We start from the raw sequence: 26,868 nt of genomic DNA, 5'->3' as shown, positions 1-26,868 counted from the left end.
ATGCATCAGCTGCGATGGGCCACAAAAGACAACGTTCACATAGGCTCTTATTTTAAGAACTCAGCAGAAGTAATTTGTCACATGTAAATTATTCCCTTTTAGAAGGCTGAGGCACTGAATCTGAGATTCTAAAGGAAACACAAGGCCAAGAATAACTTTTTAAAAAGTTAACTCAATTGCGAAGTATGACACATCAAAGTGTTAATGAATAACAATCTAATCACCACCCAGTCAAACAAACAAGAACATTTTAAGTATCCTAGAAGATTCATGTGTATTTCTTATATTTCCCCCAGTTACCAACACCTTCCATCTCCCCAAAGTTATGAACTGTTCTGATGTTGCACTCCTTTGTTCAGTTGTAACGTTTTTGCATTTTATACAAATGGGATCATAAATATTCTTTTGGGTCGGGCTTCTTTGGAATAAATATTATGTCTGTGAAACTCATGAGTTCTTCATGTAGTTCCATTGCTTTCATTGCTGTAGAGTATTTTAACACCTCATGATTTGTTTTCTTTCTGCTGTTGATGAGTGTTTGAATTATCTCCAGTTTGGGCTATTAGGAATTATGTTTCTAGGAACATCCTTGACAACATGTCTTGGTGCACATATGTACCCATTTGGAGTGGCACAAATGGATCACAGGGTGTGCAGTTTGAGTAAATGCTATCAAACTGTTTTCCAAAGATGCTTTTTCAATATACGTACACAGCAGTACATGAGGATTCCTGTTGCTTCATTGGCACTTGGTTCTCAGTCTTTTACGTTTTAGACATCCCACTGGGTGTCTAGTGGTATCAGAGTGGTTTTAATTTGCATTTCCCTGGTAACTAATAAAGAGTGAGCACTTTTCCAGTTATTGGCCATTTGGATATTCTCTTTTGTGAAATACCCATTCAAATCTCTTGTCCATTTCTCTAATTGGGCTTTCTGTTTTTCTTAATGAGTTTTAAGAGTTCTTTATAGTTTATGGTGCTTGTTCTCAGACTTCAGCCTGCATCACACTTAGGGTGCTCACTTTGGCAGCACATATGCTAAAATTGGCATGATACAGAGAAGATTAGCATGGCCCTTAAAAAAAATCACCATTAGGGCTTGTTAAAACACACACTACTGGAGTCTCTGATTCAGTAGATCTGGGGTGAGGCACAAAAGCATGCATTTCTAATGAGTTCCCAGGTGATGCACTATGCTGCTGGTCCAGGGACCACACTTTGAGAATCATTATTTAATAGTGATTTAAGTGTAACAGCAATAGATGTTTCTTGTTAGTTTTGGACAAAATCATCTTAAAAAACAAAAACAAAAACCTCAACCATTTAATACTGCTCAAGTCTGAGACATAAGCTAATATTCTTTCTTCCTGGAAGGGTGCAAATGGACTTGCTTAAAATAGCAACTGCAGGGCCGGGCGCGGTGGCTCACGCCTGTAATCCCAGCACTTTGGGAGGCCGAGGTGGGTGGATCACGAGGTCAAGAGATCGACCATCCTGGTCAACATGGTGAAACCCCGTCTCTACTAAAAATACAAAAAATTAGCTGGGCATGGTGGCGTGTGCCTGTAATCCCAGCTACTCAGGAGGCTGAGGCAGGAGAATTGCCTGAACCCAGGAGACGGAGGTTGCGGTGAGCCGAGATCGTGCCATTGCACTCCAGCCTGGGTAACAAGAGCGAAACTCTGTCTCAAAAAAAAGAAAAATAGCAACTGCTTCAACCTGTCTGAAACCTACTGAAATCTCCCCCTTAGAATATTTGGTACACCTAATTCACCAAGAGAACCGGTTGATGATAGAAGGTATCCTTTGATCCCATATTTTTCAATCTCAGGAGAACTCACTGGCTTTCATCAGCGAGAACATGAGTCAGGAATCCCTCAAAGCACAGAAATAAAGATCTCTGAATGGAGATGAAAACTATCATTTATTTCAATTGAATCTGGTTTCATTAAAAAATTCTATGATAACATTAAAACAAAAACAGGTCATTCATATGACTGTCTTTAACCTCAAAAGACCAAATAAACATATAGACATTTCAAATATAGCTAACGTTTTAACAAACCTCAGTATGATCACTGCTGTCATTTTGGTCACCTAAAATACGAACCATTAATAAACATTTACTGTGTGTGGTTTATTGGACAGACCATTAACCACACATTTCTAAGTACTAGGAGTTCAACAGTCGCTACAGTCAATGTATTTTGGTAGTTAGCTGTGTGTGTGCTTTTTAAGGCTTCACTCAATAAAACATCTGTTTCTCTCTGCTGATGAATCAAAAAATTTGCTATATGAAGGGCACATATATGTATACACATAAATGTACATGTGTGCATGTCTATACACATATATGCAATTTCAGGGAGGTTACGCCTTATACTGAGAGGTCATGAGAATTCACTTCAAACCATAACAGTAAAACCTTTAGTAAACTGAACTCAGCACATCACAGTCACCACCATCCAGAAAAATTAAAGGCTCATAGTTCAAATAAAGTACAACAGGTCCCAGGAAGTATTGTGGTTTGCTGATTCATTCAACAGAAAGGGCAAATGACAGTGCTATTAGTGATCAGAAGTAAACTAACCTGAACAGGCTCATGAAAGTGAACCCCTGGATGCATCCTGAGAATGCACTGCAGAATTAAGAGTCAATGCTTGCAACAATTCTCAGTTTGTCTCATCACGTTAGCAAAGCCTCTTCACTCAATTTAGGAAGGATTTCAATAAAGCCTAACCCAAAAGGCTTACAGTCAACAGAGGGTTAGCCTTCCATAAATGAGAAATCCAAAAAATAATAATGCCATGTATTTCAGGAACGTCAGCTAGAGGTTTGGCCTTCTTAGGACATGTCACGTTGCTGAGTCTAAAACTGCAAGTTCCCATGTCCGAGTCATGCAGCTCTAATGGTCACACTTGTGTCCTTCAGTATCAAAGCACCTTTAAGGACTTCCATTTTGAGAAAGTAGTATTTTCTCTTCCTTCTCTTTCAGAGCATATGATAAAATATTGTCCTTCTATCCTTTAACCATATATCCTTTTTTTTCTTTTGAGGGGAGTACGGGGTACATTCTCCCTACTACAATGTTGCAAACTTGTTTTTGGTCATTCCTATTGATTTTAACTGTACTATTTTCTAACAAGAAGCCTTCAGGGGAAATAATGGATCCTAGTTATGTCAAAGAAAACAATGAGACAAAATGGCAACTTCACAGTCTTCAAGTAAATAGAATCCCTGATATAACTGGGAATTAACATGTAATTTTGGAGGCAGTAAAAACAACAACAATAGCAAAAACCTGTGACAACTGTGTCCTACTCCTTTAAAAATGAGCTGTGACTCTGTAGTCTCTTAAGGCACAAAACCTGATAGACAGCATTTAACTGGTGGCCTACACCTCTGATTTGGATTTTAAAAAACAACGGTTGACATTTAAATAAAAATAAACCATTTTGTTAGAGCTGGAGATCACTGGATAAGTCAGGAGAAAAATTCAAATGAACATCTTGTATGTATAAATATTTGTTGCTAAAGTAAAAAAAAGTACAATGTAGTTTACATAGTCCAAAAACTAGCGGAAAACGCTTTTGGAACACGCTTGACATCTTGGTTGGATTCATAGTGCCGTCTCAAAAATAGCTAAGGTCGAGGGCTGTCCACTGGAAGTGTTTGTGACCATATGGTCAGTGTGACCGATATGTGGGTAATTTCTTTTGAAGTATACCTGAAAAAAAAAAACGAGCATAAAAAGAATGTTCCAAAATTGTAAAGTCCTCTTCCCTAAAACAATGCACTTCTGTGTCCACTTCTTCATGAGAAGCAAATCATATCCCTCACTGAGGCATAATTTAAGACCAGGCATGAATATACTGTACAGAGGAATTAGCCCCACTAAAACCCTCAGCAGGGCTGGGCTGAATGCCAAACAACCTGTAGATGCATTTGAGTTCTGATCACTCTGATTCATAGATATGCTTTATCTCTGTAGTAAATAGACAAGCAGAATCATTTTACTGACTCAAAACCTAGAGATAAATTAAAAACAGGGTGACAAAGAGGCTGGGAAATCTAGCGTCTGTCTGCATGAGGGTTTCTCATTTTCACACATAAAATGAGCACAATAGATTTGGATGTTAATATCAAGTTGTAATCCCTGTATTTTATAAACTCTGATTGACAAGCATTGAAATGCTGGAGTATATGTATGAAACATCCCGGCGTTTAATTTGTGCGGCAAAGCAGTTATAGAGCCTATAGAAATGGGGTCTGTGGAGAGTGGTCCACAATAATGAAAAGAGAAGCAAAAGCTTTAACAATGACTCAACCAAGCAACTTCTCTAAAATGTAAGATGATACCAAATAATAGGACAGTTCTTTGCCAAGCCTTTGAGTTCCTGAATTCTACCAATTTCTAGCTGAACTAGAAGAGATACAGGTTTTCTGATAAATGTATAATCAGAACATAAAGGAAATGAAATGCTGTCAAGTTTCTCTGTTCCACAATCATCAGTTTTTAGTAGCTGTATCGTATCTTGGTTCCCTGACAGATGCGCATAACAAAATGAAATAATGTCAAGACTTGTGAGCTCTTATCTCAAAATGTGTTTGGGTGAAAAAGGACTTCAAATGTAATTTTTTTTTCCCCCAAAGAAGAATGTGAAAAGTTTTGTTTGAGTCTTTAAAACAGAAAATGTAGCAACTATCTGAGGCTGACACGTGTCAGCTGGGTCTTTTAGTCATACGATTCTGGATCTATTTTATAAAACCTTGCTCCGAATACATTTGTGGGTGCTATCAACAAAGTTATCACTGAAGATAATGGGCTTCACATACAAAAAAGGAAGTGCTGAGACACCTGCCTACATATTAAGTGTACTTTCTTTCTCTTTAATGGCTTGCATACTCGTTACTCCAGAAACATCATTACATAGAAAACACTATATATTAAAATGTCACTTAAGGAGAATATAAATTGTCCAATAATGCTGGGGTGCCACCAGATGAAATCTGAGGCTATTTCCATTATAATGTAAGTGTTCAAAAATAAGACTTTTCGGGGGATAATTTCCTATCTCCCTCTCCCACTTTTTTAAGTTAGCCATATTTTGTGTGGTTATAGATTAATGTACTCTGAAAAAGCTATTCCTTAGTGAAACCAAAACCAGCCAAAAGAACAAACAGACATTCACATCACCTTCTACTGCTTGACAGCCTTCCCCAAATAGGCTGGCTCCTTCTGTGTAACTCTCTTGATTTAATTTTTTTATGAAGAAAATGTTATTCGCCATTTTAAACCCAAATGGTCTTAGCTTCATGGTTTGAACAACTTAGTTAAAAATATACTTCTTGTGCATATAATCTTTGATTTGACCTTTTATTTTCTTTTCTGCTACCAGGTTTTATAACACACTATGGATAACCACACAGGTGAGATAAAATATCTTTTTTTTTTCACAGTGCAGGCGATGAGGGGAGTTGAGATTACTGAACAACTTTTAGCAAAGCCCTCTTGTTGTAAGCTATGCCTGGGATGGGCCGGTCCAGTCCCAGCTCTCTCGTGGGATTCATTGCTGATCATAGAAAAATTACCTAACCACTCTCTCTACCAGCTGCCTCATCTGTAACATGAGATAATAGCCGACATCACAGGAACTGATTAATGGCTACAAACTACAGGTTGAAAACCTGCTGCATCAGTGTTGGGTATCATGATGAATGCTACTCAGAGAAATATCTCCTAAGTATGCAGAATATGACAGTATTGCCCGGCTTGAAGGATGAAGGCAAAGCCTTCAAGGAGTCCCTCTGGTGTATCTTTTATCTTTATAGAACCCCAAAACTGTGGCTGAGACAACTTCAACTGAGTGAATATGGTATCCTGGGAGGCAGAAAGGAAAGATCACAGAAGTCAGAGTATGAACACTTATGAACTGGTGGCTTTGAAAAATTACTCAGGTTGGGTGCGGTGGCTCACGCCTGTAATCCCAGCACTTTGGGAGGCCAAGGCAGGTGGATCACTTGAGGTCAGGAGTTTGAGACCAGCCTGGCCAACACAGTGAAACCCCATCTCTACTAAAAATACAAAAATTAGCCAGGCATGGTGGTGCACATCTGTAGTCCCAGCTACTCAGGAGCCTGAAGCAGGAGAATCACTTGAACCTGGGAGGCGGAGACTGCAGTGAGCCAAGATCGCGCCACTGCACTCCAGCCTGGGTGACAGAATGAGACTCTGTCTCAAACACAAAAACAAAAAAAGTTACTCAGCTTCTTTTATTTCAGTGTTTTCATGTGTCAAAAAGGGATAGTAGCAGATCAGAAGGACTGTGAAGCCTCAGGGAGACAATGCCATAAGCGTTCACATTTGGGGCAAGAAGAGTATCAGGCCAGTGAGTGTGGGACACCTTGTCCCCCTTTCCCTTCTTTTCTTGAGTTTGCTCCATTATAGCTCCTCTAATGTAGGCTGAAACTAAGTTCAGTATTTAAACTCTAGCTCATCAACGAGGCCACCATAACAGAACTAGATTTTACTGAAATTAACAGAGCAATACAAGCTCCCCAGCGAGGACAAAGGAAAGCAACTGGGCTTTGATTGGCATCGCATTCCTGAGACACCATCTGATGTGTTGAATGCTGGCTCAAGACCCTGTCAGTTCATTCTTACTGATGTCTCTGGCCCTAATTCAATCACAGTAACTCTCAAGGCCTCAAGTTCATCATTTGTATAGCCGGTCTAATTTGGTGTCCATGAATGGCATGTATATTGTCAAAGTTAAAGAGTTATGGAGACTTAGAAAGGACTTCTGCTTTTAAGATAATGGAGTAATGAATTTTCTCTCTCCTTTTCCTTTCAGAAATCACTCTGAACATCAAAGACATTGATTAGTGAAAAATAAGCTAAATCTTTTTGAAATCAGGAGAGCCCGAATGGTAAAATATCATCAAGGGCTGCCATATGCAACTGGATCCAATGGGGCTGTGGCAAGGCAGAGAAGACGTCTATGAAGAGCAGGCCTTGACAGTCATAGGGGAGTAAAGTTCTCCAATTAATTGGAGGAACTCTAAGGTATGTCAATAAAGAATCGTATAGAAACATCTTTGACTGACCTATGTACGTGGGTGAGGTCCTGGGAGGAGAGAGATTGCAATTGCCCAATTCTGTACACTAAGGAGAAAGAAAAGCAAAACATGCATTTTCAACTTCACACACACACACGCACACACACATACACCTTCTCTGGGTCATAAGGTACTTGTATGTTAAGCACAGAAAATTCCCTTTAGCCAGAAACAAGGCCCTAGCCGCAACTATCCTGCAACTATCTGGTCTAGGAAGAGTTCGTTTTATTCACAGGTGAGGAGTAGGAATAATAACAATAAGAAGAAGAATTTTACAAGTAGTACAGGGTCTGAAAATACACAAATAAGTAAGAAAAGGAATAAGATAAACACATGACAGATGTTGATCACATAAAATTTATGAATATAATACATTCAAAGAAAATGGAGCAGAATGATCAGGCTGTGCATAACAGAGATACGGAAAAACATGGCAGAGCAACAGAAGATGCTGAAACATGAGTTGACAGCGGTCAAAAGTGAAGTGGAAGAGAAAATTGAAAATATCAAAGAAATGGACTGGGTGTAGTGGCTCACACCTGTAATCCCAGCACTTTGGGAGGCTGAGAAGGGAAAATCACTTGAAGCCAGAAGTTTGAGGTCAGCCTGGCCAACATAATGAAGCCTTGTCTCTAGTAAAAATACAAGAATTAGCTGGGCGTGGTGGTGCACACTTGTAATCCCAGCTACTTGGGACGGTGAAGCATGAGAATTGCTTGAACCTGGGAGGTGGAGGGTGCAGTGAGCTGAGTGCACACCACTGCACTCCAGCTTGGGCAATATAGGGAGACTCTGTCTTAAAAAAAAAAAAGAAAAAAACAAACAAACACGAATGGCAGTTCTACTGAAGGCAGCACAAAGATTAGTCAACGGTGAAAAAACAGTATGAGGAACAGAACAGGACTGAGCAAGCAAACAAAATAACTAAAAATTGATAACTAAAAAGGATTAAGGAGAAAATAGCTTTATAAAACAGATAAAGGACATAAAACATATACATGATAGATATTTGTAAAGAAGACAATTTAAAAAAACAAATAAAAAAATTCAAGGATATAATTCAATTAAACTTCCAGAAACAAAAGAAAATTTGAATCAAAAGTCTGAAAGACTACACAATGATGTCCTAGGAAAACTAGTGACCCTTTTAGCATACAAGAAAAAAGACTTGGCTGGGCATAGTGGCACTCATCTGTAATCCCAGCACTTTGGGAGGCCGAGGTGGGAGGACAGCTTGAGCCCAGGAGTTCAAGACCAGCATGGGAGGCCAGGCGCAGTGGCTCACGCCTGTAATCCCAACACTTTGGGTGGATCACCTGAGGTTGGGAGTTCGAGACCAGCCTGACCAACATGGAAAACCTTGTCTCTACTAAAAATACAAAATTAGCTGGGCATGATGGTGCACGTCTGTAATCCCAGCTACTGGGGAGGCTGAGGCAGGAGAATAGCTTGAACCCAGGTAGGCAGAGGTTGCGGTGAGCCAAGATTGCACCATTGCACTCTAGCTTGGGCAACAAAAGTGAAACTCCGTCTCAAAAAAAAAAGAACCAGCATGGGTGACATAGTGAGACCTCGTCTCTATGGGAGGAAAAAAAAAAATTAGCTGCTCATGGTGATGTGTGCCTGTAGTTCCAGCTTTAAGGGAGGCTGAGAAGGGAGCATTGTTTGGTCCTGGAAGGTTGAGGCTCCAGTGAGCTATGATTGTGCCACTGCACTCCAGCCTGGGCAACAGAGCAAGACCCTGCCTCAAAACAGAAAAAGAAAAAAGGCTGAGTTATGTCAAACATGGCCATAGTCGTCTCCATAGTAACAGACAACACTAGAAAACCTTAGAGCAAAGGCTGCAACATACTAAGTGAAAGAAGGTATGAGCCAACAATTTTATAACCACCACTTTTTAAAAAATTTTTCATTTTTATGTTAAGTTCCAGGATACATGTGCAGGTTTGTCACATAGGTAAACGTGCACATGGTATAACCACCAAATTTAAATCAGAGAGGTAATGAAGATTTCAGACATGCAATGAGTCAGGGATCCTAAGCTCCAAGGAACCCTTCCCTTTAAGATGGTATAGAGCATTGTTTTGCAACCTTTTTTTTTTAAACTGCCACCCACAATAATGGGTGGCACATTTCACTGTACACTGGGACTTGGCACACATCCACTATCTCTATCTGTATCTATACTGAAAAGCATTTAAAAAATATTACCATTACTATGAAAGATACATTGTTACTTTTCTTCCATTCCATTCTTTTCTATTTGATATCTTAAGACAGGCTAGTCATGATGTACTAAATGGATTTCACAGCACCACTAATGGGTTATAGACTGAGGTTAAAAAGTACTGAAGCATAAACTTTAGCTAATAAGAGATGAAGAAAGTATTATTTAAAGTCAAATAACAGAGGCTTAAGTATATTTGAGGTTTGAAGGCAAACAGAAGAAAAACTAAGCTAAAATTTGATGGTAGGGTGGAGACAGAAGCGTATTTACATTTTCATTGTTTATGATGGGGAGTCAATAAAGGAATAGCATTTAGAGGAAACAAAAGGAACACATACAAAACAATAAGCAAAGAAACAAAAATTACCTACCACAAATCAAATGGTAAAAAGAAAATGAATACTAAAACTGAAAGCATAACATGACAGAACTAAGATAAAACATACTTACAATCTCAATAAATGTAAATGCACTAAGATCATCTATTAAAAACAAAGGCTAAGATTACATCTTAGAGTAAAACCTAACCACTTCATACACAGCAGACACACCTTTGGATATTCAAAGACAATTCCATATTTATCAGATAAAGAAAACAAAGTAAAAGCAGGGGACCCAATCTAGTTTTGAACCAGCATGGATTTAGAACCAAAATCATTACATGAATCAAAGAAAGGCATGTTAAAATGGCAGGAAATATAACTCATAATGGAAACCCAAGTTATGAACATCTGTGGACTGAAAACCATGGCATCAAAGTTACCAAAACAAAAATGACAGGTACTACAAAAAGAAATATGTCTACTATTAAACTAATTCACCTCCAGATCCAAGTCACAGAAAACAGACCAATATAAATAAGGATTAATAAGAATGTAATTAACAAGGTAGAACTAGTTAAACCTTATTAAACTCTATACCTTAAACAGATAACATCTTTTCAATGCCAAAGAACATCCAGAAAAACTACCTATAGTAAGACACAAGAAATTAAATTCCAAATGGATAAAAAGGATATGGATGACAAGCAATGAAAATGAAACTGATGAGTAAAACAGAAAAGAAATGAACAGAAAAACAAACCCCTACCACCAAAACGTTTTAAAAACTTCCCTCTTCAATAATTTCTAGGCCAGGGAAAATCAAAACCAAAATTGCAGAAAATATAAATAAAAAGTAAACTATGAATAAAAGCACTAATATCAAAACCTAAAGCACAGGAGAATTCACAGCCTTAAAATTCTAAGGAAGAAAGAAAGAATACAAATGCATTCAAGAAGAAGAAAGAACAAGAAAAACCAGAAAAGGAAGGTAATAAAGATAAAAGCAAAAACTGATCAACTGGAAAACAGAATATAAGAACTAGTAAAAAAAAAACCTGATAGGTCATTCACCAGTAAAAAAACAAAAATAGCTAACTTAATTGGAAGTTAATTGGGAAAAATAAAAAGTAAACAGTAGAAAAAGTATAAATACTAGGTTGCCATTAAAAAATGAAGTAACTGGCCAGTTGCAGTGGCTCATGCCTGTAATCCCAGCACTTTGGGAGGCCAAGGTGGGTGGATCACCTGAGGTCAGGAGTTCGAGACCAGCCTGGCCAACATAGTGAAACCCTGTCTCTACTAAAAATACAAAAAAATTAGCCTGGCGTGGTGGTAGGCGCCTGTAATCCCAGCTACTGGGGAGGCTGAGGCAGGAGAATCGCTTGAACCAGGAGATGGAGATTGCAGTGAGCTGAGATTGCATCACTGCACTCCAGTCTGGGCAACAGGAGTGAAACACTCTCTCTTTCTCTTTCTCTTTCTCTTTCTCTCTCTCTCTCTCTCTCTCTCTATATATATATATGAGACTAGTTATGAAATTCTGACACACACACACACATATATATGTGTGTGTGTGTGTCAGAATTTCATAACTATATATAGTTTTATATATATATATATATATATATTTTTTTTTTTTTTTTGAGACGGAGCTGGCTCTGTCACCCAGGCTATAGTGCAGTGGCACGATCTAGGCTCACTGCAACCTCCAATTCCCAGTTCAAGCGATTCTCCAGCCTCAGCCTTCCGATTAGCTGGGATTACAAGCATGTGCCACCACGTCCAGCTAATTTTTGTATTTTTAGTAGAGACAGTGTTTCAACATGTTGGCCAGGCTGGTCTTGAACTCCTGACTTGAAGTGATCTTCCAGCCTTGGCTTCCCAAAGTGCTGAGAGTACAGGTGTGAGCCACCACGCCCGGCCAGGATTTCCTAACTTTTGAGTTGTATCTGGTGATTTCATGGGTGTGGAAAATGGCACCTCTGTTATACACTGGGAACCTCAATTAGGTCTACTTCATCAGGGAAGACAATGATTGACATTTACCCTGTGTTATGGGCTGATTTGCATCCCCCTAAATTCCTGTGTTGAAGTCCTAACCCCTAGTACATCAGAATGTGACTGTATTTGGGGAAAGTCTTTAAAAATGTAATGAAGTTAAAATGAAGTCTTTAGGGTAGGCCCTGATCTAATACGACTGGTGCTCTTAAGAGAAAGAGGTGATTAGGACACAGACATACACAGAGAAAAGACACTGTGAACACACAGCCATCTGCAAGCCAAGGAAAGAGATCTCAGAGGAATGCCACCCTGCTAACACCCAGATCTCAGACTCTAGCACAGAAGTGTGAGAACATAAACTGCTGTGGGTTAAGGCACCTGGTCTGTCCTACTTTGCTATGGCAGCCTGAGCAAACTAGTGCACCCCTCAGCTTTATCTACCTGAAAAGTACTTTCTGAACATTCTGAGTCATCTGCCAAGGTCAGTCAAAAGAAAGACTCAGCTTTGCCTGCACCAGCATTTTCAGGAAAGCAACTACGTGGTCAATAATACGTGACTTAGAAGTACCTTTTCCCAGATGTTGAGTTTTCTTTTCCAACAAATGAATTCTAATCTGTGAGAGTGAAAAGCTTGTTGATTTAGACTAATCCTCACGGCGTTACAGTTCTGAATGATGCCTTGATATTTGATGCTTGCACATTTAAAAGGTTGACACTCTGACAGCCTGTTCTCCTAAGAGGACCAAGTATATGCAGAAATGTCAAGAAGATATTCAACTTGGATGAGAATCAAGCTGTGTATTTCCTTGTGTCTTTCTGAAGAGGTGACCTGAGCCAGCGGTTAGGCAGGACTAAAATCCAGGAAGGAAGTGCTGCCACTGTGTGAATTTGGGCGACTAGCTGCATCTTGGATACGAAATGAGACATGGTGCAGCGTTTTCAGGCTTGACGCAGAACACCACCTAGAGGGACACAACTCTCCCAGCAAGCTACCTTCTGTTCTCCACGGACTAGCTCTGTGTCCACATGAGGACTCATGACCCAACTTCCTCGTCAATACAGCCAGACTTATAGACTGCTATGAGGATTAAGTAGAATCATACATGCAAGAACTATGTAAACAATGTAAAATAAATTATAAAGAACTAAACAAATGTAACTTATCATTAATATTGTTGAATTAGATGGAAGATTACTGAACCAGTAATCAAGATTTTAAATTCTATGACCAATGTCCCTTTCTACATGTATGTTATACTTACAATAAACATTGATTAATAAAAAAGATTCCTAATTCTCTCTCTGCTATAAATTAGTCTGGACCCACTTATTTCTTGGGGCCTTAGTTTCCTCATCTGTAAAACAAAGGTGAACTATATTAGCTTATGTTAGCTGGAGCGTGCTAAAATTCTTGACCTATTTCTTATTACTCTATGACTTGATAATACGTAACATTTTTTAAATGAATACTTTGATATGTAGGTAGGGACACATCTCTTTGATGTGAAATGCCTGAGGCATTGAAGAACAAAAAGGGTTTTTGAGGTTCCTGGCTCTTTTGTGAGTAGATTATTCAGGGAATCCCAAATGACTGATCGAGTTTTATGAGGGAAGCTTTGACTGGGAGATACTCAAGAAGATAAAAGTATTCTGTAAATTTCAGGTATAAAAGAAATACAGTGAGCCAAGTACAGCTTCCCTCTTCATTCATACACAATGTGATTCTTAGGAAAATTCAGAACACAGATTTTGTCGACCCTAAAGACAGGCTTGAATCCGGACTCTGCCTATAATTCTGCTAGCTATGAGACTGTGGGCCATTACCTGTCCTCTCTATGCCTCAGCCTCTTAAACAGGCATAATGAGAAGTACATAGTGCACATCTGTCACATCTCATCATCATCATGGCCATCAGGGCCCAGCACATCAATCAAATCTCTGCTCTGCTCTATTCTTGGGTTTATATTTTCAATGACGAGGGGCATGTTTAATGTATTTGTTAGTGTCCACCATAACACTGTGCATGCACACAAAGGCATTTACAGAACCATTTTGAGGATGAATGCAGGATTCAAAGAAATATCCTACAGACAGTGGAAAGGACAATTCCTCACTTCTATGGAGAATGAGATGAAACGGGGACTGAAGGGAACCTAGGTTTTATTTGGATAAATCTTTAATACAGAAATACTGTTAGATACAGGAACTTATATTCTTTTTCTTTTTTTTTGAGATGGTGTCTCGCTCTGTCACCCAGGCTGGAGTACAGTGGTACGATCTTGATCACTGCAACTTCCACCTCCCAGGTTTAAGTGATTCTCCTGCCTCAGCCTCCTGAGTAGCTGGGATTACAGACATATGCCACCATGCCCAGGTAATTTTTGTATTTTTAGTAGAGATATGATTTCACCATGTTGGCCTATATATGCTTATTTTGTTGTCTACAATAGATATTTAAATTATATACAAACAAGCAATTTTATTGTACCTACAGTGTTAAAAACCTGAAAAATATAGAAAACAATGAAGAAGGAAAATCATACCCATATTATAATGCCTCGAGATGAACAGTTTGATGGGAGCCTCACCATGTACTGCTGGAAGTCTCATTCCACCCTAAGCCAAGAGCAGCAGATGTTTCTTCCCTCCCTCCATCAAGAAAACTCTCACCTTACAGAATTATAAGAAGGAATTACAGGTGACCGTGTGACATTTGGCTAAGTCCTTAAACCAAACTGCATCTGTAGAGTGAGATACTTCCACATCACCATTGGAAAGAGATCATGTAGCCTGTGTGTCTTTAGTGCTGTATAAACCTTCAAGGACTATTCAGGCTTATAGCTTTCACATGTTACAAATTCCTGATTTGTCCTGATGGCAACTGCATCTTATAGAAGGTAGAGGAAGCATAAAGGGCTACATGGGCCTGATTCTAAACAACAAAAATGAGGGGGTGACAGTGAGAGTATTATGTAGGAGTTTCCCTTACAAATAATAAGACAAAAACCAAAAGCAATCCACACATTTTTCTAGGTAGATCTTTCTAGAACAATAAACAACATTCCACACTTTTTGCTCAAACTCTTAAATCTCCTGTATGTACCTCGACAGCATTTGCCTGCTGAGAATGAAATGCAGCAGGTCTGCAGAACATGAGCACGATGTGCTCTATGCCTTTTTCTAAGAGAATCTGAACCCACAGAGTCTAAATGTGTAGCAAGTCCAGTCTAACATCTCTCTGCTTCTTGGGCACACCTGCATGCACACGTGTGTGCACAACTCGACCCCCAGCGTGCTTCTGCCAACTCTCTGCAGACCTGACTTCAGACCGGGATGTGCTGTTAAGACCCAGCCATGAAGCTTTGTCTCTGCAGGCTTATAATTGAAAAGGGTACACAGTGCTTGTTACCATACCCACGGTGCCAAATTGTGTGGAGGGAGCCACTGAGACAAACTTTAATTACAACTCCTCGGAGCGTGCTCACCTGTTTTGCTGTTTCAGTGAGGGCAGCGGCTTCTGCCTTGCCCAGCTGTTGCACCATCTTGTAAAATAGGCTCTCTTTATTTTGCAGCAAAACATATGGCTCATCATATTCTTTCAGTCTTCCTGAATCTAAAACCTGTTAATCAGCAGAAAGAAACCCATTGAAACACAATGTTTTGCAGTAACATATTATAACAGAGACAATATTTCGGAAAGGGGCAGGAGAGGGAGAGAATCTGTTTGGGTGGTAGGTCTGGATGGTGTTTAAATGGTGTGATTACCCTGTTTTACGAAGCAAACAAAGGCCTAACCTGACCTTTTATTACTATAATGTTATAGGAAAGGAAGAAAATGAAAGTTCTAGGCTATGATTATGGGCTCTCAGCAGCCCTGTGGCATTTTGTATTCTGCCAAAGGCATTTTGGGGTCTTATCATTACTTAGTGCTTTTAATTCTCAGACTCTCAGCATTGAGGGGTATTTAAATATATGATCAGAGTTGAGAAACTTCTTGACTTAAGAAAGTCAAACTCAATTTATCTAAAAGGTAGGGTAATGGCATAAAAACCAGATGGCAGAGACCTGACAGTAAATTAACTGCAGAGCCAGTCTCAAAAAGAAGGAAATGCTCTGGAATTTCTCTGGTCCTAGAACATGTCAGCTGCTAAGAGGGGCTAAACCCTGGATGTGAGGTGAAGGTGCATCCTGAAATCGGCTCTGCGTATACTTTATTATTCCGAGAGAGAAAGCCTGGCCGGAAAAGCTGTTACCTAAGCAGCTTTAGCATAATTGCTCTCTGCACAGAAGAAATCTCTAGAAATCCAATTTTCTCTCTGGATAAGACTAAAGAAGCAATTAAGAAATTGAGCTCCAAATTCCTGTGATCACAGCCCACATGGCACTTGGGGCAGCCCAATCTGCACTGCTGAGGGCTGAATATCTGTTCTCCCAATCACCTTTCTTTGCTTCTTTCTCTTTCTTTAGCTGCTTGCCTTTTAGCTGCTTTATTGCTCATTAATAAGTCCACTGGAAATTGAAAGAGAGAGGAAGGGGCTCTTAACTCTGCATTTCTACTTATTAGTGGCTTTGGTTAATGGTTTCAGAGGGAAGAAAGAGTCTGAACAATTGGCCCAAATGACGCACCCAGAAAAAACAGTTCTGATGTTAAGTGGCACTTAGTTCTTCATTTAGAGTAAATTTATCTTAAGAGAATATACTGAACCTCCAAGCAGGACACAGGTTGTTTTTCTACATGTAGACATTGCAGTTAATTCCGCCCCATGGTATTTAATCGGACACATTTATTAAGCCTCATAAAGGGCATTTTCTTGTTAATCTTTTGTTTACTACTGTGAATCACTGCTAAGGGCAGCTTTCTCAAAAGAGTTCAAGAATAATTGAATCTGTCACATCCACATAATAATTAAAATGTCCTATAATTTGGCATGCCAATTTAGATACCCCGAATGTGTAATTTTACTTAAGCATAGCATTACAGAGCATAACCACTCCTCCTGACGATGAAGGAAAAAAATCTGCAATTTAAAAATACAGGTCTCTCTAATGCTAAAGGCTAAGTAAATAAATGAATCAAATTACTTTCTAAAATGATGAAGTTTTAGTCTGCAAAAGCAACAAGTAAACTTTTAAATGTTATTCTTACGGAGTTGATAGAGAGTTCTCTGTAAAGAGTTTACATAATGTTTAATGGAAAGGAAGTCCTACTAATATTTGGTCCTTGTCCAAATTCCTACTAAATTTATTCACATTTGAGTGAATCGTAAATCTTTTCGATTCTCTCTTATTGTCTGAAAACACAATGCCACTGAGACTAGTAGTTCTCAAAATTGATCGGAATCTAAAAAGGCAGAGCCAGAAAAAATAAACAATGTTCTCAAAAAGCATTATTAGTATTAAATAAAAATGACAGAAAGATCATTTTGGTCAAAATACTTTAAGCCTTGTAAATATCAACAACTTAGCAACTGCATTTTATTTGTTAGGAGAGTTTTTGAGTTTAGGGGTGATAGAACCATGACTTTAACAATTCATTATAACTTAAATTTTTAACTTCTACAAGATTTCACAGTTAAAAAATACAAAATAAAACTGACTTCTTTAATAGTATTTTGATATACATTAAAACAAAAATATAGGCCAGGCATGGTAACTCATGCCTACAATCCTAGTACTTGGGAGGCCAAGGCAGGCAGATCACTTGAGGCCATGAGTTCGAAACCAGCCTGGCCAACATGGCAAAACCCCATCTCTACTAAAAATACAAAAGTTAGCTGGGCATGGTGGTGTGCAACTGTAGTCCCAGCTACTCGAGAGGCTGAAGCACGAGAATCACTTGAACCAGAGGCAGAGGTTGCAGTGAGCTGAGATCAAGCCACTGCATTCCAGCCTGGGCAACAGAGCAAGACTCTGTCTCAAAAACAGGAACAAAAACAAACAAACAAAAAACCCAAAATGTAGTATCTTAAAATGAACTGGATTATCACAGCTGCAGATGAACTCACAAGGTTTGAGACATGGCATGCCTTGGCATATAAATATAACCTTACAAAGAGTATGGCTACCATAAAATCAGTGAAAGCACCCCATAACTAAAGTATCGGTTTTTGAACTTGAAAAGGAAAATAAAATGGGTTGAACGTTCTCTGCTTTTACAATCACCACTGAAAACCCCCAAAATAGAATGGATCAGGTAGATAATTTCCTTCCTTCCATCCATTCATCCAATATTGAATGAATATCTATTTCCAAAGTACTGTCTTAGGAATGGGAGTTTCAAAGATGAGCAAGAAACAGTCTATCAAGATGCTGAGAGCCAGAGATAAAGATGAAAGTACCACAAGTTAAACAACTTGACCCAGGCTGCGTAAATCAGAAGATGGCAGAGCTGGGATCTGAACCCAGGTATAAACCTGTCTTCTTTCCTCTTCATGGGAGTTCCCAGAGATACACTATTATTTACTTTCAGTTTATTTGTTTTCAGAAGTAAAATATTGGCAATGAGAACTGTAAACAGTTAATTTTCTAAGGTATCTTTTTATTTGGATAATAACTTTGTATATTTTAAGAAAAATATGCCTATAAGCATAAAAAATTCACCTATTCACTTCCCACTGCAATATGAGTCCTATTATACTCAGGACTCAAAATTCTTTACTATGTGCCTGCTATATACTCACAGAAAAAGAAGACAAATTTTTTTTTTCTTTTTTGAGACAGAGTCTCACTCTGTCACCCAGGCTAGAGTGCAGTGGTGTGATCTCGGCTCACTGCAACCTCCACCTCCTGGGCTCAAGCTTCTCCAGCCTCAGCCTCCTGAATAGCTGGGGCTACAGGTGCACACCACCAACGCCTGGCTAATTGTAGAAACGGGGTTTCGCCATGTTGCCCAGGCTGATCTTGAACTCCTGAGCTCAAAGCGATCCTCCCACCTTGGCTTCCCAAAGTGCTGGGATTATAGGCATAAGTCACTGCACCCACCCCAAGAAAATGAATTTCATTAAAGTTTCAGGATTAATAATGAGCAAGTGACACTTGGCCAGAATGCACTGGCGGAAAACGGAGGTGAACTTTCATGAATTCCTAAATTTATTCCACACACATTTATTGCACACTTACTGCATTCATGTCATTATGCCAGAGGCTGTGGAAGAGGCAAAGATGGGTAAGTCCCAGCCCCTGCTTTCGGAAGCCTGCACTCAACAGACAGACAGAAGAAAACACTCAAGTCACTATAATTCCAGAAAAAAGGCAAAACAAGCAGGAGTTTAGCAGCAGCAGAAGTCAATTCTGACCAAAATTTCTGAGGAGGAACTTCAGGGAGGATAGAATAGCAAACTGGGCTTGAGGAATGGACAGACTTGGACACGCAGAAATGGAGGTGGAGGTGAAGGATGGGAGGACAGTGGTCATTCCAGATGCAAGGAATGACACGAACCCAGAGGTCTGAAGGCCCACCTATCACTTCCTCAAGGGCAGGGTTATGCGATCTCTCTTGTTCACTGTTGCATCTCCAAGGCCTGGCATCGCACATGACTTGTGGGAAGGCACCCCATGCACACTGGCTAAAAGTTATATACAAAAGAAGTGAAATTCAGGGCACGATTGAGTGACTGACCAATGGTATAGTCTGGTAAGACCACAGAGTGAGGTCAAGCAGAGAAAGAGTCTAGCTGGCCCTGGGACACAGATCAGGAAGGAGGTATAGGGATGCCAGGATTCAGGCTATAGCCTTGAAGGACCACATGCCTCAAGTTGATGGCAATAGAAGAGAGAGAGAAAAGTGAAAGGGCAACAGAGCAGGAATGAGGGCAGAGACTTGACTCATAAATTAAATATTGGAAAAGAGAAAAGAAGGGACAATCAGATACTCCACGGGCCAAGTTGGGATGCATGGAAAGAAATGCTAAGAATAGAACTTGACCTGCTCAGCCTTTATACATGTTGAGTATACTTGGGAAATGCTTGGGACCAGAAGTGTGTCAGATTTCAGATACTTTTGAATTTTACAATGTTGGAATTATACATACTTACAGATTCAGCATACCTAATCCGAAAATCCAAAATCTGAAATGCCCCATGAGCATCTCCTATGAGCTTCAAATCAAAGCTCAAAAAATTTCAGATTTAGGAGCATTTCAGATTTCAGATTAAGGAATTAAATCTGTATTTACTGATTTGACCAAAGATTCTAGATCTTTTACAACAAAATAAAGCAACCCTGAATTTTCTTTTTGTACAGAAAAAGGGGTATAATCTTGAATTTATATCTTTGTGTCTTTCGTATCTATATGAAAACAGTCCTGAAACCTCCTGCGCAGTCCTCAGCTTTCCTCTACCCAAGTAAAACTATAAACTAAGCCACTCATTGATGTTGGTCCCATGGCCCCAGGATCTCTCCAGCAATGCAAACCTCAAATCACTTGCTGTTCTCCAGAAGGTCAAGGAAAACACATTATATTGGAATACATTAGTCAGTTACTCAGTTACATAAGCTCAAGGAAGATGTGTTTATCAGGCCTGCATATCTGCAGATACTCCAGGTAGCTGTCCTAGATATAAAAATTAAATGAACCAACTGCAAAACAATTTAATCCATTTAACTGTCAGGATGTCATTGCTGATAGTGGGGTGGTGGCCTCAGGAACAGGAGAGGGGCAGGACAGGGTGAAAGATAAAGCCTGACCATAGGAAAAGAAAAGCTTGGAACAGCTTTCATTATGGCAGCAAGCAACAAAGAGTAACACACTTAGCAACAGGCAGAATGAGGATGGGAGGATTCCCATTTCGGAGGTCGGCTCTGGGCTGCCATGACGAAGGGGTGTATAGAGAGTCATCTGATGTTGGAGATTGGTTCCCTCACTGGTAAAATGGGTGCCTGTGACTTTCTCTAGGATAAGATACTATGGCATGTGGCAAAGATTACTCAAAATCCTGCCCCAGGTCTTGAAACAGAAAATGATTCTTCTCACTGCGGAAGATGAAAGGTAGGTCCCGGTGACCCACTCAGCCACTTCCCCAAAGCTCTGCCATTTCATGTATTTCTTCTCCCAGTTTGTGCTTTTTTTTTTTTTTTTTTTTTTTTTTTTTTTTTTTTTGAGATGGATCTCACTCTGTCACCCAGGCTGGAGTGCAGTGGTACGATCTTGGCTCACTGCAACCTCCACCTCCTGGGTTCAAGCAATTCTCCTGCCTCAGCCTCCGAGGTAGCTGGAATTACAGGTACACACCACCACGCCTGGATAATTTTTCTGTATTTTTAGTAGAGATGGGGTTTCACCATGCTGGCCAGGCTGGTCTCGAACTCCTGACCTCAGGTGGTCTGCCCGCCTTGGCCTCCCAAAGTGCTGGGATTACAGGCGTGAGTCACCACACCCAGCCCTAGTTTGTGCTTTCTACCTTCACATTAGTTCTTTGTCCCCATGAACTCTTTAATTAAATCTCTCAGTGTATTTTTAAAGAAGTAATTTTTCCTCTTTTAAAATATTCTCATTGTGGCCGTTGTTGGCTTCTTAAAGAAAAGTTCCATGAAGGTGAAACATAGAATTTAAATAAAACTCCAGTTAGTTTTGAGTTATGTTTCTCCAGCTGGGTCTGTTAGAACAATTTTTAGTTTGTTTTCTCTGAGAAAACTCTACTAAAAAGAGATTTGCATTTAGAAAGAAAGATACACATTATAAACCAATAAGATTGCCTACAAAGAAGAGAGCTACAATCTGAATTTCTCAGTCTTGGTTTTGGTTCTCTGTAATTCACTCCCAGAGAATTCTCTAACTGCAGATTCACTTAGTCCTCATTCACCCATGCTACCAGGGAGAATCCAGAGCGTTGTAAGGACGGTGTGGAGGGACTGGAGGAAAAGGCTGTGCTATCCGTTGAAAGGAAAACAGGTCACAAGAAACCAGCTAACCCAAAAACTACAGGGAGGAAGCTGTCTTTAACGTGGAGATAGTGGCACGTGTTAGAAAAAAGAGGATTTCTAATTTGTCTGTCTTGCTCTACTGTTTTGTGGCAACTGAGCAAATGAAGAAGATTAAATTAGCTGTCATTAAGACTACACCATGTTTAATAAAGTTAACATTGAGAGAACATCTTCATAAAATAAAATTCTAAGCCTAACACATTAATGGCGCTTAATGAACCAAATCTGGGTAAATCCCTTTGGAGAGTCAACACATAAACAAAGCTATTAATTAGGTCACAGTTGTTTCCCAACAAGCCTTTTGTTTGATTTACGTACAGTAAACAAAACCACATCCATCTGCTTTGTGGAGAAGTATTCACCAATGCAACGAAGTGTAATTATTACACCTTAAGCACTTGCAATTACAAGACTGCATGATGACAACAGTGTTGGTTATGTCCTCCATTAATATCTGTCCCTTCCCCAGCCACTCCCTGAGCCTGCCCTCTGGAGCACTGGGCTTTGCAGCTGATTCACTTGTCTCTATATCCTCACAGCTTTCAGAATAACAGAACAGAACACGTGTTCTCTAGAAAGGTATCTCTAAAGCAAGCTAGGGGGAAAAATCACCTCCAAAATCAAAGATCTGAGATCAAAAATCAGATCTTTGATTTTTTATGGTGTTGCCCTGAATTGAAAGCTGGCTGATGATCAGAAGTTCTAGAATACAGGAGAAGGTTTCAGCCAGGGGTTGAGGGAACATAGAGGCCAGTTCCCAATCTCTAAAGCTAAAGAGTGCATGTCTCTTGGGTTCCCTGAAGCTGAATCCTGCCATTACCTATCAAGTAAAATTGGAAAATAGTTGTCACATAGAACTCAGAGCTTGTAATAAGACTCCTTGCTTAAATGTACACCTCCTAGTAGGACTTCCTGTGGTGTAACTGATGACCCCATGGCCAGGGAGCCCTAAATGGAAGATCTCTCAATATCACTGCAGAGATCTCCAAAGACGGAGGCATTAATGGAGCTGGGAGTGAGAAGGAAAGGTCCATGCTGAAATGCAAGGTCATCTCAACAGTCACATCCTCCAAGAGAACACTCGCCTTTCTCTTGTCCAAATTTACTTCCTCTGGGTCTTACCCATTCATCCAGATATTCAGGTCCCAAACCGAGAAACCAGCACTGACTCCCTCTGTCTTCCCTCAAATCCCACATTCAATCCATCACAGTCCAGTTGCTTTACTACATGGTTTATTCCAAATGCATCCATTGCACCATCTTCACTGCTCACACCATAATAAGGCACCATTGTGCACAGTGTAAAATACTGCATTTGATGAACTGAAGTACAGTAACTAAAAGACCATGGCTTTTACTACAAAGGAAAGAGAGAGGATAGAGTGGGGAAAGGCTAGAAAGGTAGGGAGGGGCTGATTGTAAACTGCTTTGTAGAACCATGTTGAGAGTTTAAATAAAGATACTAATCCAGAAAGAAAAAAATTAAGGTTCTCAAAATCTACCTAGAGGGATTGGTATATAAAGCAATAAACTGATGGGCACATTTCAATAATGGTAATAGCGCTGATGCGTCAAGGAAATGCTTGTGAACTAGACATTTATGTGGTCAGATGCTGATTGATCAGATTTAGGAGTGGCCAATTGACCTGTCTGTCAAATTCTGTCCTTGCTTGCTATCTCCCTAACTAATAAGACCTTCTAAGTTGACAGCACTTCCAAGCCTTAGATAATAAAAGGAGTAGCTATCATCAATGCTGTAATGCCAAATCCCAACAAGAAGTCTATATGATGCATTTAGGAGCAAAGATTTTGTTTTGAACAGGCCTCCAACTGAGCTGGCAACGAAGTCATTTTTCTGCTAATGCATCCAAAACCTTCAACAAGCAGGGAAACATTAGAGTACCATTTGCTTGCTGTGAAAGCAGGACGCTTTCTGGGACAGTCTGTAAAATACAATGCCTAGAGATAAGAACAACAAAGTGACAGGTAAAAAGTAGCGACGAATGCGCAGGACAGGTCTCATGTGGCCTTGGATTGACCCAAGTTCTTGCTTGTAGTTCTCAACTCTAGACTGTGCTAGGAATGCAATTTCCTGAGATAGGAAGGAACTGCCTAAAACAGCCTGGGTCTTCTTTCTGTCCTTTCTGGGGAATGTAACATCTACAGCTAAGGAAGAAGTGCCCCAGATAGCTTGTGCTTTGCTCTCCTCTCCCCTGGGAAGAGGATGACCCTCAAAGCTTTGCCCAGGAGGTCATGTTGCCTCTGAGGTATGTAACCTGGAGCAGGCTGCCTTCTGGGGTCCCTCAGCTGTGGTGCAAGTGGGACGTGTGCAGTCAAGACTCCATCTGCCTTGGGCGGCTTCCTTGAACCTGGGGGGACCAGCTCCCAAAGCTCTATGCTTCTTTTGTCTCTTGGTGTCTATCTGTAAGAATAAACCTGCTTTATATAACTGCTCTATGCGAGTGTGCTCTGTCCCACTCCACTTAGGCATTGGTAACAGTGCAGCCCGGGGTGCAGTGGGTGGAAGTGTTTAGACTCCAATTCCTGGGGGTTGGCATGAGGATGATCCCTGCCATCCTCCATGCAGAGGGAGTCCTCCTCCGTGACTAGTTCTTAGAGGACCTGCTTCACGAAAAGGTGATTTCTCCATTTACAATTTAAGAACACAACTCCAGGAAGACAAACAAAGGCCTAAGGATGCTAAATGCTAAACAATGTTTCTGGATCTAAGGAGTCACTGTTCTGCTATCTTGGGACTGTCACGTCATCACTTACAAAAGTCAGCTCAAGCCAGGTATGGTAGCTAATGCCTGTAATCCCAGCACTTTGTCGGGGCCGAGGTGGGTGGATCACCTGAGGTTGGGAGTTCAAGACCAGCCTGACCAACATGGAAGAACCCTGTCTCTACTAAAAGTATAAAATTAGCCTGGCATGGTGGCGCATGCCTGTAATCCCAGCTACTCAGGAGGCTGAGGCAGGAGAATCGCTTGAACCCAGGAGACAGAGGCTGTGGTGAGCTGAGATCACGCCATTGTACTCCAGCCTGAGCAATGAGAGCGAAATTCCGTCTCAAAAAAAAAAAGGTCAGCTCGAGTGGCCTGTTACTGCAATGTTGTAGTCCAGACCAGCCTCAGTGCTTGAAGTGTAAAACAGCCTTTAGGATGGAACCCTCCACTCCTGTTACGTAGCACACCAGAGCTCATCCCTGCACACATCCAGCTCTGGGGTGTGACAAGGCTACAGACATTGCTTCAATGTTGACAGGGCGGTATTTTCTCAGATGTTCCACTGGTGACTAATCTGATGATGCATGTGAGGTAGGGTGAAAGAGAATATTCTAGAAACTGCCCAAGAAGTCAAAAGAGACAGCACCAGCATCACTGGGCATAAGAAGTGTGGATATCACAGATTCTTTACAAATCTGTTAGGCTTGGACCATCAATATCATGGTGTCAAGTCTATCCGTCGCTTCTCACGCACTATGCAGGCCTTCGTTAATCTACTTCCTTCTTCGTCATCAATCTGAGCATCACTGGATACAGACAGTGACAACGGTTAGGATCCACACGATAGAAGAAAATCAGCCCAATGCCACAGGCTGGAGGTTAGCCTGAAATTAATGTGAATTCCCTTTGGGCTTATTTGCAGCCAAAGATTTCTCCTTTGAAAAATGTTTCCCTTATCATTGTATAAAGCCATATGCTAAGACTGAAAATGAGCAAGACACAAAGAAAAAGGAGACAGAGAGATGGGGGTAGAGAGCTAGAGAGAGAAGAAGAAAGCAAAGCAGAAAGAGAGAAAAAGATGGATATGAGAGCAATCTGGCTGCAACATCCGTCACCCCACTGATCGCCAGGGTTGATTCGGCTGACCTGGCTGGCTAGTGGGTGTCCCCTTCCTCCCTCACCACTCCTTGTGCAGCCCTCCGGAAGCTACACGATCTGCCTAAGAGGATGATCATCTCCGATAGGGGAGGACTGGTCTCCGGCCAAGGGTATCCAAGTAGCTGCACTCTCCTGCCAGAACCTCCAAACAAGTTATCAAGGAAGTAGGAAGAGAGAAAAAGAGAAAAAGAAGGGAGAGAAGGAAGGAAGGAATAAAATAAGGAAGGAAATATTGACTAAGGAAGAAAGAGCCAATCAAACCTGGAAGGAAGATACTAGACAAATACTCAGAGGCCAGGCCGGGTGCAGTGGCTCACGCCTGAAATCCCAGCACTTTGGGAGGCTAAAGCGGGTGGACACTTGAGGTCAGGAGTTATAAACAGACAAGCCTGACCAACATGGTGAAACTCCATCTCTACTGAAAATACAAAAATCTCTACTAAAAATACAAAAACTTAGGTGCCGCATGCCTGTAATCCCAGCTACTTGGGAGGCTGAGGCAGGAGAATTGCTTGAACCCAGGAGGTGAAGGGTGCAGTGAGCTGAGATGGCACTGGTGCACTCCAGCCTGGGTGACAAGAGTGAAACTTTGTCTCAAAAAAAAAAAGAAAAAAAAAATTCAGACCAAAGGTTGGAGCCTGCCATGTGTGCAGCCATGGGTCTGCTATGTAAGGGACATACTGGTTAATTATCTCGTCTCTCAGCCCCAGATCTGCCTTCCCACACTCTGATCTGTGATGCTGGGGCAGTCGGTTTAGAGGCTCTGGTCAGTAGCGGACACTAGATGTAGACTGACTGTGGGATGCAAGCAAAGGGTCTTCCTTCCTGGTTTCTTCTACTCCTGCCAGCACCATCACAGACTCCAGGCTCCACCTCCTCTTAGCACACCTGGAACCTGCCTCATGGAGCTCTCTCACTGACATGACTGGCAGCTGCCAGGGGCCCCTCTTTGGAGGTCTGAGCATGAACTTCTTGGGGCCTCTCTTCTGGAAGATCTGTACCAGCTGCTTCTTAAAAAAAAATTTTTTTTTTTTTTTTTTTTTTGAGATAGAGTCTTGCTCTGTTGCTCAGGCTGGAGTGCGGTAGCGTGATCTTGGCTCACTGCACCCTCTGCCTCCCAGGTTGAAATGATTCTCCTGTCTCAGCCTCCCGAGTAGTTGAGATTACAGGTGCCTGCCACCACATCCAGCTAATTTTTGTATTACTAGTAGAGATGGGGTTTCACCACGTTGGCCTGGCTGGTCTCGAAGTGATCTGCCTGCCTCGGCCCTCCAAAATGCTGGGATTACAGGTGTGAGCCACCACTCCTGGCCTTGCTTCCTAAAATTATCACTGTTTCCCTTCATTTTCTAAGCCCTCCAATTCCTATGTAACAAATTTCCTATGTTAAATC

The 26,868-nt window shown here is 40.7% G+C and overlaps 1 protein-coding gene and 1 pseudogene across 2 annotated transcripts in view; one reads left to right on the top strand and one right to left on the bottom strand.

Annotated features, from left to right (window-relative positions):
- Window positions 1–1,013: 1,013 nt before the first annotated feature.
- Window positions 1,014–1,077, top strand: LOC135268984 (U6 spliceosomal RNA; annotated as a pseudogene).
- Window positions 1,078–1,904: 827 nt separating this feature from the next.
- Window positions 1,905–26,868, bottom strand: part of ABCC4 (ATP binding cassette subfamily C member 4 (PEL blood group)) — a 280,167-nt gene continuing 255,203 nt past the window's right edge. For both annotated transcript variants that reach the window (XM_021667906.2, XM_064362233.1), the window contains 2 exons: window positions 15,155–15,289; window positions 1,905–3,726 (listed from right to left, as the gene is read on the bottom strand). In XM_021667906.2, the coding sequence (XP_021523581.1) occupies window positions 3,619–3,726; window positions 15,155–15,289 (243 nt within the window). In that variant the 3' untranslated portion in view covers window positions 1,905–3,618. The remainder of the gene's footprint in view (window positions 3,727–15,154; window positions 15,290–26,868) is intronic.

Source organism: Aotus nancymaae, unplaced genomic scaffold (assembly GCF_030222135.1).
Source record: "Aotus nancymaae isolate 86718 unplaced genomic scaffold, 86718_ANA_hifiasm-v0.15.2.pri h1tg000048l, whole genome shotgun sequence".
NCBI lineage: Eukaryota > Metazoa > Chordata > Mammalia > Primates > Aotidae > Aotus > Aotus nancymaae.
The sequence above is the reverse complement of the archived record's forward strand: the minus strand, read 5'-3'. Positions and strand labels throughout refer to the sequence as shown.